Source organism: Neoarius graeffei, chromosome 21 (genome assembly GCF_027579695.1).
Source record: "Neoarius graeffei isolate fNeoGra1 chromosome 21, fNeoGra1.pri, whole genome shotgun sequence".
NCBI lineage: Eukaryota > Metazoa > Chordata > Actinopteri > Siluriformes > Ariidae > Neoarius > Neoarius graeffei.
In genome coordinates, this window is record NC_083589.1 from 50,364,835 (window position 1) to 50,382,157 (window position 17,323).

General features: G+C 41.2%; 2 protein-coding genes across 3 annotated transcripts in view; one reads left to right on the forward strand and one right to left on the reverse strand.

The window, feature by feature from the left end:
• The window catches only part of mettl25 (methyltransferase like 25), a 36,688-nt gene extending 34,879 nt beyond the window's left edge, over positions 1-1,809 (reverse strand). For both annotated transcript variants that reach the window (XR_009651015.1, XM_060903314.1), the window contains exon 1: positions 1,562-1,809. Coding sequence is in view for 1 of the 2 variants with exons in the window: in XM_060903314.1 (XP_060759297.1) it covers positions 1,562-1,766 (205 nt within the window). In the remaining variant the exon portion in view is untranslated. The remainder of the gene's footprint in view (positions 1-1,561) is intronic.
• A 276-nt stretch (positions 1,810-2,085) lies between these two features.
• Positions 2,086-13,575, forward strand: ccdc59 (coiled-coil domain containing 59). Its single transcript, XM_060903315.1, has 4 exons — positions 2,086-2,305; positions 5,775-6,105; positions 12,282-12,390; positions 13,056-13,575. The coding sequence occupies exons 1-4, from the start codon at positions 2,152-2,154 to the stop codon at positions 13,218-13,220; spliced, it is 759 nt and encodes a 252-aa protein (XP_060759298.1). The 5' UTR covers positions 2,086-2,151; the 3' UTR covers positions 13,221-13,575.
• Positions 13,576-17,323: the final 3,748 nt, after the last annotated feature.

Sequence of the window (17,323 nt, forward strand, 5' to 3'; positions counted from 1 at the left end):
GTTGTGAATTACGAGTATTTCCTCGTGTTAATAATTCGCCATGTCAAAACAAGCGAAACTTTCCTCCTTCTTTCGACGTGAAGACAGGCGAGTGATTTATTATATATTTTTTTTCCATCAAAGTTGCATTTTGTGGCTGCAAAGCTAAGTTTTAGTGCTGTTTCTAGAACACGACATCAAGAAAACGTGGAAGAAACAGCAATAATGGAAGAGCCGGTTTCTAATGGCCCTTTTCCACTACCTTTTTTCAGCTCACTTCAGCCCGACACGGCTCGTGTTTCGACTACCTTAGAGCAGCACGACTCAGCTCGCTTCAGCCCTGCTTAGCACCCAAAACTCGCACGGTTTTGGAGTGGGGCTGAAGCGAGCCAAACCGAGCTGAGTGAGGCTGGGGGTGTGAGCAGACACTCCCCTGTGCACTGATTGGTGAGGAGGAGTGTCCTCACATGCCCACACACACCCCGCGAGCATGCTAGGATCTGTAAACACCATAAACCTGGAAGAAGAAGAATTACGAATTACGAGAATTTCTGAAGCCTTATGCGCCTCGCCTCATCTATACGCTCTTGCCAGTATCTGTTGGCGTTGTCGGTGACAACAAGCCACAGCACCAAGACCAGCAACACTAACGACTCCATGTCCATTGTTTACTATCCGGGTCGTGAGACTACCGTTTAAAAGCTCACTGATGTCACTGTTTGCGCCGCTTAACGACATCACGTGACGTCCACCCACTTTCGCTAACTCCACCCAATGTGTCCACCCACTTCCAGCCAGCACGGTTCAGCGCGGTTGTAGTCGAAATGCAACTCCAACAGCCCCACTCAGCTCGACTCAGTACGGCACGGCTCGGCACGGCTCAGCCCAACTCAGCTGCATTTGTAGTGGAAAAGCGGCATAAGCGACCTAAAACTCATCTCATTATCTCTAGCCGCTTTATCCTGTTCTACAGGGTCACAGGCAAGCTGGAGCCTATCCCAGCTGACTACGGGCGAAAGGCGGGGTACACCCTGGACAAGTCGCCAGGTCATCACAGGGCTGACACATAGGCACAGACAACCATTCACACTCACATTCACACCTACGGTCAATTTAGAGTCACCAGTTAACCTAACCTGCATGTCTTTGGACTGTGGGGGAAACCGGAGCACCCGGAGGAAACCCACGCGGACACGGGGAGAACATGCAAACTCACCACAGAAAGGCCCTCGTCGGGAACGGGGCTCGAACCCGGACCTTCTTGCTGTGAGGCGACAGCGCTAACCACTACACCATAGGCTGCCAGTCAGTGTGTGAGCCCCCCTTTGAAAAACCCTAGCTACGCCCCTGAGACAGCAGTGAGATTAGTTGTGATGTATGGATTGGAGACAGTACTGTCTTATACAATGTTGAATACTGTCTTACATAATAATTCAACAAGTTTATTAATCAGAGATTATGTAGAATATGCACCATCATGAGTGCTGGGATACCCTGGTGGGAAAGATAATTACCCCTTTACATCCATTTTACAATGTTTTAACTCTTACACTAATATCCAGCCAGCTACAGTTGAACTTGCCTTCTGGTGCCCCCGTGTGGTCACGAGTGGAATTAACAGCACTTAAAACCTCCTCAGGATCCACAGCCATGAACGCGCCCCAAACACCGCGTGTATAGAAATCTACAGTGTGCGCGTTCGCGATGCGTAATGATACAGAAAGAAACCGGCGAACCTCATCGATTTTCTTCTTTAACGAGTCAATGGAAATGTTAGAAAACGCCATAATGTACTGAAATACACCACAGCTGCTTCTGCCATGTTACTCACGGAGCATAAATGTGACGTTTACACTTTCCCAGACAGTACTAGCTGCAGTTCTTCTCCCAGGAGACACTATGCTACTCTAAAACCGTGTTTGTTGACTGTTTGCTTTAAAGAAGCAAATAAACCTGGTTTATTATTAAGTTCTGAGCATGTTTCTATTCGCAGTATTTTATTTTATCTGCAATATAGTTGCTTAAACCTGCCCACAATAAAGGATTTGCTTCCGTGCTCGATTACTAACGTCTGCTGGTCACGCATACGTCATCACTGTGCGACATTGTCATCTTGCAGCATGGTGAGATTTGCGTTTTTGTGTTGATATTCAGTGATTTGGACTTTTTGAAATGGCACCTGTAAATCCACGTTTTAAAGGTAAACCTTCATTTAAAGGTAGAAACACGAAGAGGAATTATGCGGATAATCGTCGGTCAGCTGTTAATAAAAAGAAGAAAACGTGGAATCCGGTGAATAAGTTTTTCCAGGGCAGTTTACAGGAAGGTAAGAGTTTTTGCACTATTTAATTTGGTTCACTATCTATCTGTCTATTAGGTTTAGATTTTTAGGATTCTGCAAATCCCTTTGTTTTACAGTCAGGTCCAAAAGTATTTAGACAGTGAGAGGGGAAGCCATGGCATAATGGTTAGAAAAGTAACTTTGGGACCAAAAGGTTACTGGTTCGATTCCCTGGACCAGCAGGAATGGTTGAAGTGCCTTTGAGCAAGGCACTGAACACCAGCTATTCCATGGGCTGCTCTGGGTCGCTCTGATCGCCCATGGACTACAGTGGTGCTTGAAAGTTTGTGAACCCTTTAGAATTTCCTATATTTCTGCATAAACATAACCTAAAACATCATCAGATTTTCACACAAGTTCTAAAAGTAGATAAAGAGAACCCAGTTAAACAAGTGAGACAAAAATATTATACTTGGTCATTTATTTATTGAGGAAAATGATCCAATATTACATATCTGTGAGTGGCAAAAGTATGTGAACCTTTGCTTTCAGTATCTGGTGTGACCCGCTTGTGCAGCAATAACTGCAACTAAACATTTCCGGTAACTGTTGATCAGTCCTGCACACCGGCTTGGAGGAATTTTAGTCCATTCCTCCATACAGAACAGCTTCAACACTGGGATGTTGGTGGGTTTCCTCACATGAACTGCTCGCTTCAGGTCCTTCCACAACATCTCGATTGGATTAAGTTCAGGACTTTGACTTGGCCATTCCAAAACATTAATTTTATTCTTCTTTAACCATTCTTTGGTAGAACGACTTGTGTGCTTAGGGTCGTTGTCTTGCTGCATGACCCACCTTCTCTTGAGATTCAGTTCATGGACCGATGTCCTGACATTTTCCTTTAGAATTTGCTGGTATAATTCAGAATTCATTGTTCCATCAATGATGGCAAGCTGTCCTGGCCCAGGTGCAGCAAAACAGGCCCAAACCATGATACTACCACCACCATGTTTCACAGATGGGATCAGGTTCTTATGCTGGAATGCAGTGTTTTCCTTTCTCCAAACATAACGCTTCTCATTTAAATCAAAAAGTTCTATTTTGGTCTCATCCATCCACAAAACATTTTTTCAATAGCCTTCTGGCTTGTCCACGTGATCTTTAGCAAACTGCATATGAGCAGCAATGGTAGACTCATGAACATTAGCCAATGTGAGAGAGGCCTTCAGTTGCTTAGAAGTTACCCTGGGGTCCCTTGTGACCTTGCCGACTATTACACGCCTTGCTCTTGGAGTGATCTTTGTTAGTCGACCACTCCTGGGGAGGGTAACAATGGTCTTGAATTTCCTCCATTTGTACACAATCTGTCTGACTGTGGATTGGTGGAGTCCAAACTCTTTAGAGATGGTTTTGTAACCTTTTCCAGCCTGATGAGCATCAACAACACTTTTTTTCTGAGGTCCTCAGAAAACTCCTTTGTTTGTGCCATGATACACTTCCACAAACATGTGTTGTGAAGATCAGACTTTGATAGATCCCTGTTCTTTAAATAAAACAGGGTGCCCACTCACACCTGATTGTCATCCCGTTGATTGAAAACACCTGACTCTAATTTCACCTTCAAATTAACTGCTCATCCTAGAGGTTCACTTACTTTTGCCACTCACAGATATGTAATATTGGATGATTTTCCTCAATAAATAAATGACCAAGTATAATATTTTTGTCTCATTTGTTTAACCGGGTTCTCTTTATCTACTTTTAGGACTTGTGTGAAAATCTGATGATATTTTAGGTCATATTTATGCAGAAATAGAGAAAATTCTAAAGGGTTCACAAACTTTCAAGCACCACTGTAGCTGGGCGTTCAGTGCCTTTGAATCTTCAGTGTCTTGCGTGTAATGTAATATTTTATTTTCTATCTGTTATTGTTGTTGTGCTTGACCAAAATGCAACCAAATTTAATTTTATTCATGGATTTAAAACATTGGGAAAATCAGCAAACCTAACGAAATATCAAATACAGTTAAATGCAATAGTTCATGGAGGCTATATCGTAATTTTTTTTACGTGTATATATCATTAAAAATATAGTCAGGTCAAGAAGTATTTGGACAGTGACACAATTTTCGTAATTCTGCCTCAGTTCACCATCACAGTGGATTTAAAATGAAGCCATCAAGATGTGATTGAAGTGTCAGCTTTAAGTTTTACATAGTCATTCCATTTTCACAGGCTTAAAGGTCATTTAGATATTTGACTGATAAGCAGTTTCATAGCCAGGCGTGGTCTGTTTCCTTGTTATTTCATGACACATTAAGGAGTTAAAAGGTCTGGGGTTGATTCCAAGTGTTCAATTTGTATTCAGCATTCTCAATATACAGTCCAAAGAGATGTTGATGCAAGTGAAGGAGGCCATCACTGGATGGGGGGGGCCAAACCAAAAAAAAAAAAAACAGACCTATCAGATAGATAGATAGCAGAAACTTTAGGTGTGGCTTTAGAAGAGGCTTTCTATCAAAATCTCATCTGGTCTTTCTGTTCTTCACTGTTAATAGTGGTTTGCATCTTGACGTGAACCATCTGTGTTTGCATTCAATGACTGCGTCTCTTGATTGTAGACTTTGACAATGATAGGCCTACCTCCTCGAGAGTGTTCTTGACTTGACACAATGTTGTGAAGTGTTTTTTTTTTTTTTTTTTTTTTTTTTTCCTTCACCAAGGAAAGAATTCTACGATCATCCAGTTTAGTTGTTTTCTGTGGTCTTCCAGGCCTTTTGGTGCTGCTGAGATCACCATTGCATTTTGTTTTTTTAAGAATGTACCACATAGTCGATTTGCAACCCCCCTGTCCAAATACTTATGGACCTGACTGTATAATTAAGTCATCAAAAATGGTTATATCATGCAAAAATGCACCCATTCAAAACATGGCCTGACATGACAAAAATTGACAGATAAATGGAAAGAGAACTAAAAGAAAGATGTCTCTAAATTTTACCTTGAGCCTCTTAATTCATCTCATCTCATTATCTCTAGCCGCTTTATCCTTCTACAGGGTCGCAGGCAAGCTGGAGCCTATCCCAGCTGACTACGGGCGAAAGGCGGGGTACACCCTGGACAAGTCGCCAGGTCATCACAGGGCTGACACATAGACACAGACAACCATTCACACTCACATTCACACCTACGGTCAATTTAGAGTCACCAGTTAACCTAACCTGCATGTCTTTGGACTGTGGGGGAAACCGGAGCACCCGGAGGAAACCCACGCGGACATGGAGAGAACATGCAAACTCCACACAGAAAGGCCCTCGCCGGCCACGGGGCTCGAACCCAGACCTCCTTGCTGTGAGGCGACAGCGCTAACCACTACACCACCGTGCCGCCCTCGCCTCTTAATTTCCAGATCTAATTTGAAGCCCAGTAAAATAAGTCTTTTTGATATATGTTGTATTTCTTTATTTTGTCCTTAACAGTGTCAGATTTTAACAAAGTCATATGTCTGTAGGTCAGGGCTTTGCCTTCCAGAGGAAGCAAAAAGTACAACAAGAATACAAGAAACTTCTGCGAAAGGAGAAATGGAGAATGAAGGATTCCCAGCTGAAGTTAGAAGAGGAATACCCCGAGCATCTGAAGCACCTCTACATGGCTGAACAGCAGAGATTGAACGAAGAAGAGCAACTGAACAAGGTTCGCAGGAGGAAAGGAAGGGGTGCTGATGCAGGGGAAGAAGAAGAGTCGGTCCTTTCTAGCTCTGTCACAAGGACTTCTGAGACAGGAAGCCCTGAGAAATCATCTGCCTTATTGAATGAAGGACCACTGACATCACAGATTGAGAGGTTTGTAATTTGTTATACAAGTTCACCAGAATCAGTGATCTTATACATTGTGCACAATATAATCCATGTGCGCCAACACTTACACTACCGTTCAAAAGTTTGGGGTCACTTTGAAATGTCCTTATTTTTGAAAGAAAAGCACTGTTCTTTTCAATGAAGATCACTTTAAACTAATCAGAAATACACTCTATACATTGCTAATGTGGTAAATGACTATTCTAGCTGCAAATGTCTGGTTTTTGGTGCAATATCTCCATAGGTGTATAGAGGCCCATTTCCAGCAACTCTCACTCCAGTGTTCTAATGGTACAATGTGTTTGCTCATTGCCTCAGAAGGCTAATGGATGATTAGAAAACCCTTGTACAATCATGTTAGCACAGCTGAAAACAGTTGAGCTCTTTAGAGAAGCTATAAAACTGACCTTCCTTTGAGCAGATTGAGTTTCTGGAGCATCACATTTGTGGGGTCGATTAAATGCTCAAAATGGCCAGAAAAATGTCTTGACTATATTTTCTATTCATTTTACAACTTATGGTGGTAAATAAAAGTGTGACTTTTCATGGAAAACACAAAATTGTCTGGGTGACCCCAAACTTTTGAACGGTAGTGTACACTTTTTAGCTATAATAACTGTAAATCGATTGTAATTGACTCCTTTTTACTGTGAGATGGGAGACACTTGAAATGTAGACTTTTTTGCTAAAAGTGTCAGGCCAGACGTGAATAAAATTCAACAGGAAAGGAAGATGATGCATTTGTGTCTGATAGCTTTGTACCATCTTTATCTAATAGTCATATGTCAGCTCTTTGGGCAAACATTAAAGCTAGACGGCCTTTCGATTTCATAAAATCGGTTAAATTTAGTTCCCTCTGAAATTTGGTCATTGTGATGTGTATGTTTATTTCTATAATCTCAAAAAAAAAAAAAAACCAGACCATTCTGTGGCGGGGAAGTTATTTAATTTGAGGAGATTCCCGAGCAAATAATGTGCATGAAGTCGCTTGTTTTGCGCAGTCAAGCAGACAGAGGAAGTCCAGTGTGTGCATGCGCAGGTTTACCTTCTTTTCCTCCTTCTTTTGGGTTTTATGGCAGCTGGCATCCACAGTGTTGCATTACTGCCATCTACAGGTTTACCTTTGAGTGTGCACTGACAGTTCCATCATTCTGTCGCTAAACGAACAGCTGATCACACCGAGGTGCTCGCTGAGCGCCGATATTTATTAGTTTGGTCCTGCGTTTCCTTTCCTTCGCAACATAACATCTTTTCTTCTTGCTTTCCGTTACCGTAGTCGGTCTTTCACGTTTCATTCGCACACTCACTCACATCCTCCATTTTTCTCTCCTGTTTCAAATTTGTATCCCACAATGCCTTGTGCGAATGGGGAAAGCCCACCACGTGATGCATGATGTAGTATCTTGAATTGGGTCATGGTGAAGCAGGAAAAATAACGGAGAATTTAGAGCCACGTGGCCGTAAATCCATTAATTCTTCTATTTAAAAAAATAAATAATAATAAAATTGGAAGTCTGTGATTCGAATTCAGTAGCTTTCAGTCCACGAAACAAAAATAACTGGGTGTTGGCAGGCCTTTAAATTACACCTTGGCCAGGCCGTTTAACCGTGTGTCCAAATTAAATGCGCCCAAATTAGCATCCCCAAATTAATCAAGGAAAAAAGGGCTGATACGCATCTTTATCACACCTTGATTGTTCCGATTTCCGAGCAAAACAATTAAGTTATTTCCAAAATCGACCGAAAATGTCAAGCAAGCGACGGAACATTACCTATAACCAGAGGTGGAAAAACCCGGGTGCAGAAAGTAAAAACCCTGCCACATTTTTGCTCCAGCCAATTCAATGAACCAGCTGATCCTAATTACCACATCCCCTAAGCCAGGTTGATGAGCTAATTGGTGAAATCACCTGTGTTGAGAGCACAGGCAGAAGGAAAACCTAAGCAGGACTTTTACTTTGTCAATCCAGTTTTTCCACCTCTGCCTATAACCCACTCAGAAAGGTACCAGTCTCTTTCCTGATGGGCGGAAGTTGGATTCCCGAGGTTTGATTGGTTAAGGCATCTGCCATTGACTCGTATGCTAGCGTTTCTGCTTTGATTTTCTGGAAGCCACGATGCCGCGTGGACGGCCCCTTACTACAGGACGCTCGCACAACAAGCTAAGCGATACTTATGAGAGCCGCCGTCTATACCTGCTTCAAAAAAGGCAAAAATTCATACTATCATTCTGATCAATTGGGACATCTGAAACCTCTGTGAGAGAGGAAATTTAACCTGCAATCAGAAATTTTCTTCTGCGTGCAGAAGGGGGGGAACCCCCCTCCCGGTGTTGCCAGATTGGGTGGTTTCGAATTCTACTTTGCGGGCAAAAAATGGCTTGGGCTGGTTAACAAAAATTGGGCGGGTTTGACGTTAGTTCGGCGGGTTTTTATCAGATGTTTATTTATGGCCCTTTTCCACTACCCTTTTTCAGCTCGCTTCAGCTCACTTCAGCCCGACATGGCTCGCGTTTCGACTACCTTAGAGCAGCACGACTCAGCTCGCTTCAACCCTGCTTAGCACCCAAAACTCGCACGGTTTTGGAGTGGGGCTGAAGCGAGCCAAACCGAGCCGAGTGGGGCTAGGGGCGTGAGGAGACACTCCCCTGTGCACTGATTGGTGAGGAGGAGTGTCCTCACATGCCCACACACACCCCGCGAGCACACTGGGATCTGTAAACACCGTAAACCTGGAAGAAGAAGAATTACGAGAATTTCTGAAGCCTTATGCGCCTCGCCTCATCTATACGCTCTTGCCAGTATCTGTTGGCGTTGTCGGTGACAACAAGCCACAGCACCAAGACCAGCAACACTAACGACTCCATGTCCTCCATGTTTGTTTACTATCCGGGTCGTGAGACTACCGCTTAAAAGCTCACTGATGTCACTGTTTGCGCTGCCTAACGACATCACGTGACGTCCACCCACTTTTGCTAACTCCACCCAATGTGTCCACCCACTTCCAGCCAGCACGGTTCAGCGCGGTTGTAGTCGAAATGCAACTCCAATAGCCCCACTCAGCTCGACTCAGCCCAACTCAGCACGGCACGGCTCAGCCCAACTCAGCCGCGTTGGTAGTGGAAAAGCGGCAATAGTTTCACTACCACTAGAAAGCAGAGATTGGAGAGAATGTAAACACCTAAGCCGAATGATGTCCTTGAATATGCGAAGGAAATCAGGAAAAACAGCTCTCTTTGGTCAACTGAGGCAAGTCAGAGACCTAGTTTACCCAGCACCCCTTAGGTATTTTAAACAACCAAAATCGAGCATTGGCCTAAATTAATCATTAACAATAAACATTAATCTCATTAAGTGTTATTTAAACAAAAAAATGTTGCCGTAACTGTAAGACTAATATGAATGTGTGTAATGTAGTGCAGAAACTGAACTCATAAGCTAGTAAATAAGAATGACGCAATCCATTCTCCATTTTCTCTTCTCATGTTACATTCAGCCATGCATCGTAGCCCAACTTTTTTTTTTTTTTAATTGAAGTATATAAAACAGGTACAATCTAACAAATCCACAAAAATCAGGATAACAGATGAAGAAAATACATGGATGTAGACAAAAATAAATTAAGCAGAATAACTAGGCCTATAAAATTAATAAAACAAACAGGATAAATAAATAAAAGACAAATAAAAAATAAATAACCTCAGCAATGCAGATGTTAGATATGCATCGTAGCCTAACATAGCCTACATAATATTCTGCGTGTGCGTCACCTACTGGTGCATGTAGGATTCAGAACACAGCAGGTGATTGCAAAGTTATAATCTGATTCAACTACACGGAGCCGAGTACCAGACGGCAGATTTTTCACCTCCAGCACTGACGGTCTCATGTTGCTATTTAGAAGTTGTTTGCATTGTTGTTCGATTTACAAATAGTATACTGGTCTTTAGCTGCATATTTTTACTTTACAAGATAGGCATCAAGTACATTTTACATTTTGGGCGGTTTTAAGTGCATTTTGGTGGGTTTTGAACATATTTTGGGCTGGAAAACGTCAGCAGTATGTGGTAGGGGTCGACCGATAATCGGCCTGGCTGATATATCGGGCCGATATTCTGCATTTTTAAGGTTATCGGTATCGGCCATAATTTTCACCGATATGCCGATAACATGCCTTTTTGCAGCCATTTCGTTCCTAACGCGACGGTCACTGCACGTCCTTTCCTGCACTCGCCTCTCTGAGTTCAAGAACACAGTCCCGCCCACCACAACATCTGATGTGTTTGGCACAAGAGATATAGCCAATCGACACGTGTAGCTAAACGCTGTGAACTGTTTCAAGGCGGCCGTACGGGCACTCGGGCAGAAGCGGCACAAGGGATACAGCCAATCAACACATGTAGCTAAACGCTGTGAACTGTTTCAAGGCGGCCGTATGGGCACTCGGGCAGAAGCAGATCCCACTTCAAGGTAAGGACGCGCTGCTTTTGCCGCAATAAGTCACAAACACACAAGTTGCAAAAGCACAACATCATTATATGTTTACATTCTTCATCTACTACTCGTTAAAATTGTCCATTTGCATCTGTGTAGCCAGGCAAACTTAGCTTACGGAAAGAAGCACTTGAATTAGCCTACAACCAACTAGTCTCGCTGAAACTACATGTAATGCTTCCTTCACTACAATATAATCCTCCTAAATTGGGAATATTAGGCTTGGGCATTAAAAGCATTAGAATGTAGATGGTTACTTGTTAAGTTGTTACATAATAGGGAGTGATAGCCTACTTTATGTTTGATTTTACTTTTTAAAAAATGCTGCAGACAGCTCCCTACACTTGATTTGTTATTTAAAAACTACTTGAAGTTGGTAAGTCTTACTTAGTTCTTAGTGTAAAAGAATCCAGAGTGTATTTTCATTTATTTTCCACTGAAAATGGTGAGCTGTAATATAGTAGGGAGTGATTTATTTTTTTTATTGGTGAATATTTATTTTATTATTATTTTATTTCTCATTTTATTCTAACTAATGTTTGACTTTATTGTACAAATGCTGCTGGCATCTTGCACAAAATTTCATGTTCAATTTTACAATTAAACATACATTTCATGGATATGAAGGTCTGTCAGTGTGTGCTATGTTTAATTTCATGTGAATTATAATGTTTACATTTATCGGTTGCACATATCGGTTATCGGCATCCCAATTCCATAAGTATCGGTATCGGCCCTGAAAAAAACATATCGGTCGATCCCTAGTATGTGGCAACACTGCCCCTCACTCGCTACGCTTGTTCGCGCAGTCGCTTTGCTCCTTTGATGTGCCCAAATTAGTGTAATCTAAAGGCCTGGTTGGGGAAAATTCTTTTTATGACCTAAAGTTGAAAAATCTGAAAGGCAGTCTAGCTTTAAGCATTGACACTTGGTGTGCGTCTGGGCTGTTCATTACAGTAAATATAAGCAAAATAACATTAATGTTGGGATTCTTACTATCTTTGTTAATGCACATTTGCAGTGCTTTACTGATTTTACAATTTTAAATAGATTTTTCAAAGTGCAATGCAAAGTAGTAATATTTTGTTTTTCAGAATGTAGTAAGAGTTCATGAAACAATTTCAGTCATAGTTACGCAAAGAGGCGGCACGGTGGTGTGGTGGTTAGCGCTGTCGCCTCACAGCAAGAAGGTCCGGGTTCGTGGCCGACGAGGGCCTTTCTGTGCGGAGTTTGCATGTTCTCCCTGTGTCCGTGTGGGTTTCCTCCAGGTTTCCCCCACAGTCCAAAGACATGCAGGTTAGGTTAACTGGTGACTCTAAATTGACCGTAGGTGTGAATGTGAGTGTGAATGGTTGTCTGTGTCTGTGTCAGCCCTGTGATGACCTGGCGACTTGTCCAGGGTGTACCCCGCCTTTCGCCCGTAGTCAGCTGGGATAGGCTCCAGCTTGCCTGCGACCCTGTAGAACAGGATAAAGCGGCTAGAGATAATGAGATGAGAGATGAGTTGAGTTACGCAAAGAAGAATAATCAGTGATCAAACCCTGCACTTGCATTCAACCAAGTGTTAAATCTGTTCTTCTGTTATACGTACCGTATGGTGTCATTTACTTGTAGCAGCATGAGATATTGTAATGCCAGTGTCTAAGCATTGTCTTGATGTGTCAGCAGTTCTGGTCAGGACCAACTTGGGAAAAAGAAATGGAAGAAAATGTCTTCCAACCAGAGGATGATGGAGGAATATAAAAGGAAAAAAGAGGAGCGAGAACGGAAAAAAGAGGTGAGGAAAAACGGTAGTTTATTAGAAGGCCTTTGTTCTGTTAAACCATGAAAATAATTACATTTCATTGTTCACATACAACCCCAATTTCAAAAAAAAAAGTTGGGATGCTGTGTAAAACATAAATAAAACAGAATATGACGATTTGCAAATCATGGAAGCCCTGTATTTAATTGAAAATAGTACAAAGACAACATACCAAATGTTGAAATTGAGAAATTTTATTGCTTTTTTTTGAAAAATATATGCTCATTTTTAAATTTGATGTCAGCAACACGTTTCAAAAAAGGTGGGACGGGGCATGTTTACCACTGTATTGCATCACCTCTATTTTTAACAACACTCTGAACTGAGGAGACCAATTGCTATAGTTTTCAAAGGGAAATGTTCTCCCATTCTTGCCTGATACACAGTTTCAGTTCCTCAACAGTTCGGGGTCTCCTTTGTCGTATTTTGCACTTCGTAATGCGCCAAATGTTTTAAATGGGAGGCAGATCTGGACTGCAGGCAGGCCAGTTTAGCACCCGGACTCTTTTACTTCGGAACCATGCAGTTTTAATATGTGCAGAATACAGTTTGGGATCATCTTACTGAAAGAAGGGAGATCTTCTTTGTATCATTGTACCTGTATGTAAATGCACACAAATGTTTGTGTTTTGATTTAGGAATACTTGAAAGACAAAGCGCAGAGAGAGGAAGCTCTGAAAAGGTACAAGGAAAAGAAAATGGCGACATATCAGTTGCTGAAGAAGAAGACCAAAAAGGGTCAGCCCAACCTGAATCTGCAAATGGAGCTGCTGCTTCAGAAAATCGAGGCTCAGCGAAAATAACCAAACCGCCTGCAACCTGCTGTTTAAAGGCCTAAAGTGTAATTTATTCACCTGCAGACAGTGCGAGAGACCTGGAAATGTGTTTATATTACACAGAGACTGAAACAGAGTAATATGTATGTCATTGCTCTGTCTGTAATGGTTGAATCAGTAGATGGTGCTGTCCTGTGTGTTTATGAACTGGTTAATGGAGTTGGGTTAAAATGTGGATTTGTGTAATTCTTAAAATTTTACAGAAGCCTTTATTTGTAGTTTGTTATAATTTTATGATCTCGGATTTAATAAGACCCAACTCTAATGTAAATGGAGGCTATTTGTACTCTATCTTTTTGAAAATAAAACTACACTTCATGCACTTTGTCACCAGTTTATCACTTAGGCCTTCTTTATGTACAATACTTAAACCATGCATTTGTTCATTTTTCAATGAGTTGTTATCCACGTTTTTGGCGTTACAATTTTTCACTTTTAAGCCACACATTTTGGTGTTATTACTCAAACTGGAAGTTTATTTGAGGTAAACCTACATTCTTTTGTTGAATTACAGATGTACTTGGTCATCAGGAACACACATTATCCTCACCTGGATGGATGGATGGATGGATGGATGGATGGATGAATGTAAAGGCTAAACTTTAAAACAATCAAGCAGCTGTGTTGTATATCATGTCGCAAGAGTTTCATGGAAACTTACAGCTGGTAAATCATATACTGTTAGAAACAAACGATTTCTAGAGGGTTCTTTGGATAAGTACGTCGTTCTGCTTAACCCTGTAACTTTTTTCTTTTTAGGAATTAACAATGAACCTTTAACTCTTTACCCCTTAATGATGACATATGACGACCCCGTGTATATCCCATAATGACGACATATGACAACCCTGTGTATGCACCATAATGACGACATTTGACGACTTTTTTTTTCTTGTAAATATGTTCTACGGGTGAACAGTATATACATATACAAGGGTGGCTATAGCAACTGCTTTAAGGGGTAAAGAGTTAAGGGTGGTTGTGAGAGAGATAAATTCAAAAACCTTATAGTGTTCTTTTCTCTATTTTATATATAAAAAACAACAAGAACTGGAAGATTCGTATGTACACACTCTGGCCACTTTAATAGGAACTTGTTCTTGTTTCTAAGTTTCCTGTTCTTGGCTGGCAGGGGTGGAACCCAGTGTGATCATCTGCTGTTGCATGCTGAGATGCTTTTCTGTTCACCACAGTTGTAAAGAATTATGAGTTACCATATCCTTCCTGGCAGCTCAAACCAATCTGGCCTACATTTCCCAAAAGCATCACAGCACAAAGATCATCGTTAAATAGTAGAACGAGCAGCACAATGAACATTGTCTGTCCTAGATAAGACGCTCTTAGCGTTAGAGGCTTTTGGGAAAACCACCACTGGACATTTTCCTCTGACCTCTCTTATCAACAAGGCATTTCCACCTACAGAACTGTTGCTCAATCTATTATTTTTTTTCCGCACCATTCTGTGTAAACTTTAGAGGCTGTTGTGTGTGAAAACCGCAGAAGATCAGCAGTTTCTGAAATAATCAAACCAGTCCATCTGGCTCAAACCAACACCTATTCCACAGTGAAAGAAAGTCACACTTTGAGATGACAATTTTTACCATTCTGATGTTTGAAGAAATGAACATTAACCGAAGGTCTTGATGTGTATCTGCATGATTTGATGCATTGTGCTGCTGTCAAGGGACTGGCTGATTAGATAACTGCAGAAAACAGCAGGTGTATGGATATTCCTAATAAAGTGGCCAGTGAGTATCTAATAATAATGTAGGAAATCATATAAATTAAACTATGTTTAAAAAAAATCCTAACATTTCAACTCAGGCATATAGATTAACGGCTCCCAAAAAAGGGGACTATGAAGGATAACCAGGGATTCTGTGATGATTATTATTATTATTATTTACAGAAATAGAAATCACAAGCCAGCATTATGGTATTTATTATTTTTTATTTAGTCATAGTTATTAGCCTGTTTAACTGGCTATTGAGTGGGTTTAATCCAAACCTCAATAGAAGCAGGCCTAAAAATAAATACAAATGTTATTGTACATACAGTGGTGCTTGAAAGTTTGTGAGCCTTTTAAACTTTTCTATATTTCTGCATAAATATGATCTAAAACGTCATCAGATTTTCACACAAGTCCTAAAAGTAGATAAAGAGAACCCAGTTAAACAAATGAGACAAAAATATTATACTTGGTCATTTATTTATTGAGGAAAATGATCCAATATTACATACCTGTGAGAGGCAAAAGTATGTGAACCTCTAGGATTAGCAATTAATTTGAAGGTGAAATTAGAGTCAGGTGTTTTCAATCAATGGGATGACAATCAGGTGTGAGTGGGCACCCTGTTTTATTTAAAGAACAGGGATCTATCAAAGTCTGATCTTCACAACATGTTTGTGGAAGTGTATCACGGCACAAACAAAGGAGATTTCTGAGGACCTCAGGAAAAGCGTTGTTGATGCTCATCAGGCTGGAAAAGGTTACAAAACCATCTCTAAAGAGTTTGGACTCCACCAATCCACAGTCAGACAGATTGTGTACAAATGGAGCAAATTCAAGACCATTGTTACCCTCCCCAGGAGTGGTCGACCAACAAAGATCACTCCAAGAGCAAGGCGTGTAATAGTCAGCAAGGTCACAAAGGACCCCAGGGTAACTTCTAAGCAACTGAAGGCCTCTCTCACATTGGCTAATGTTAATGTTTATGAGTCCAGCATCAGGAGAACACTGAACAACAATGGTGTGCATGGCAGGGTTGCAAGGAGAAAGCCACTGCTCTCCAAAAAGAACATTGCTGCTTGTCTGCAGTTTGCTAAAGATCACGTGGATAAGCCAGAAGGCTACTGGAAAAATGTTTTGTGGACGGATGAGACCAAAATAGAACTTTTTGGTTTAAATGAGAAGCGTTATGTTTGGAGAAAGGAAAACGCTGCATTCCAGCATAAGAACCTTATCCCATTTTGTGAAACATGGTGGTGGTAGTATCATGGTTTGGGCCTGTTTTGCTGCATCTGGATGGCTTGCCATCATTGATGGAGCAATGAATTCTGAATTATACCAGCGAATTCTAAAGGAAAATGTCAGGACATCTGTCCATGAACTGAATCTCAAGAGAAGGTGGATCATGCAGCAAGACAACGACCCTAAGCACACAAGTTGTTCTACCAAAGAATGGTTAAGAAGAATAAAGTTAATGTTTTGGAATGGCCAAGTCAAAGTCCTGACCTTAATCCAATCGAAATATTGTGGAAGGACCTGAAGTGAACAGTTCATGTGAGGAAACCCACCAGCATCCCAGAGTTGAAGCTGTTCTGTATGGAGGAATGGGCTAAAATTCCTCCAAGCCGGTGTGCAGGACTGATCAACAGTTACCGGAAATGTTTAGTTGAAGTTATTGCTGCACAAGGGGGTCACACCAGATACTGAAAGCAAAGGTTCACATGCTTTTGCCACTCACAGATATGTAATATTGGATCATTTTCCTCAATAAATAAATGACCAAGTATAATATTTTTGTCTCATTTGTTTAACTGGGTTCTCTTTATCTACTTTTAGGACTTGTGTGAAAATCTGATGATGTTTTAGGTCATATTTATGCAGAAATATAGAAAATTCTATAGCATTCATAAACTTTCAAGCACCACTGTATCTAATATTAATGAAATAAATCTGTACTAATGGGTCCATACAGTTTATAAAGTGGTCAAAACATTTAAGCACCCCTGTTATTATAAAGAACTGCTGTAGAGTACATAAAGTAATTGCATAAAAGTAATTTTACGACTGTATTAATCAGCAGTGACATTTGCAGTCCAGGAGGGAAACTAGCTACGTGTCAAATCGCACGTCCATAACCTGCTGCACTAAAGAATAGCCCAGTCGGAGGTGGTCATATTGCTGTTCTGACACACTAGTTCCTGCAGGAGGTTGCTATCGGACTTGGCCTTCATCATGACTAAGAGGAAAAAAAACTGAGGTAGTGGGTTTCCGTCACTATGGAAACCACGATGCACCGACCACGAGTGCAACTGTTGTGTGCACGCACTCAGTTTCAGTAAA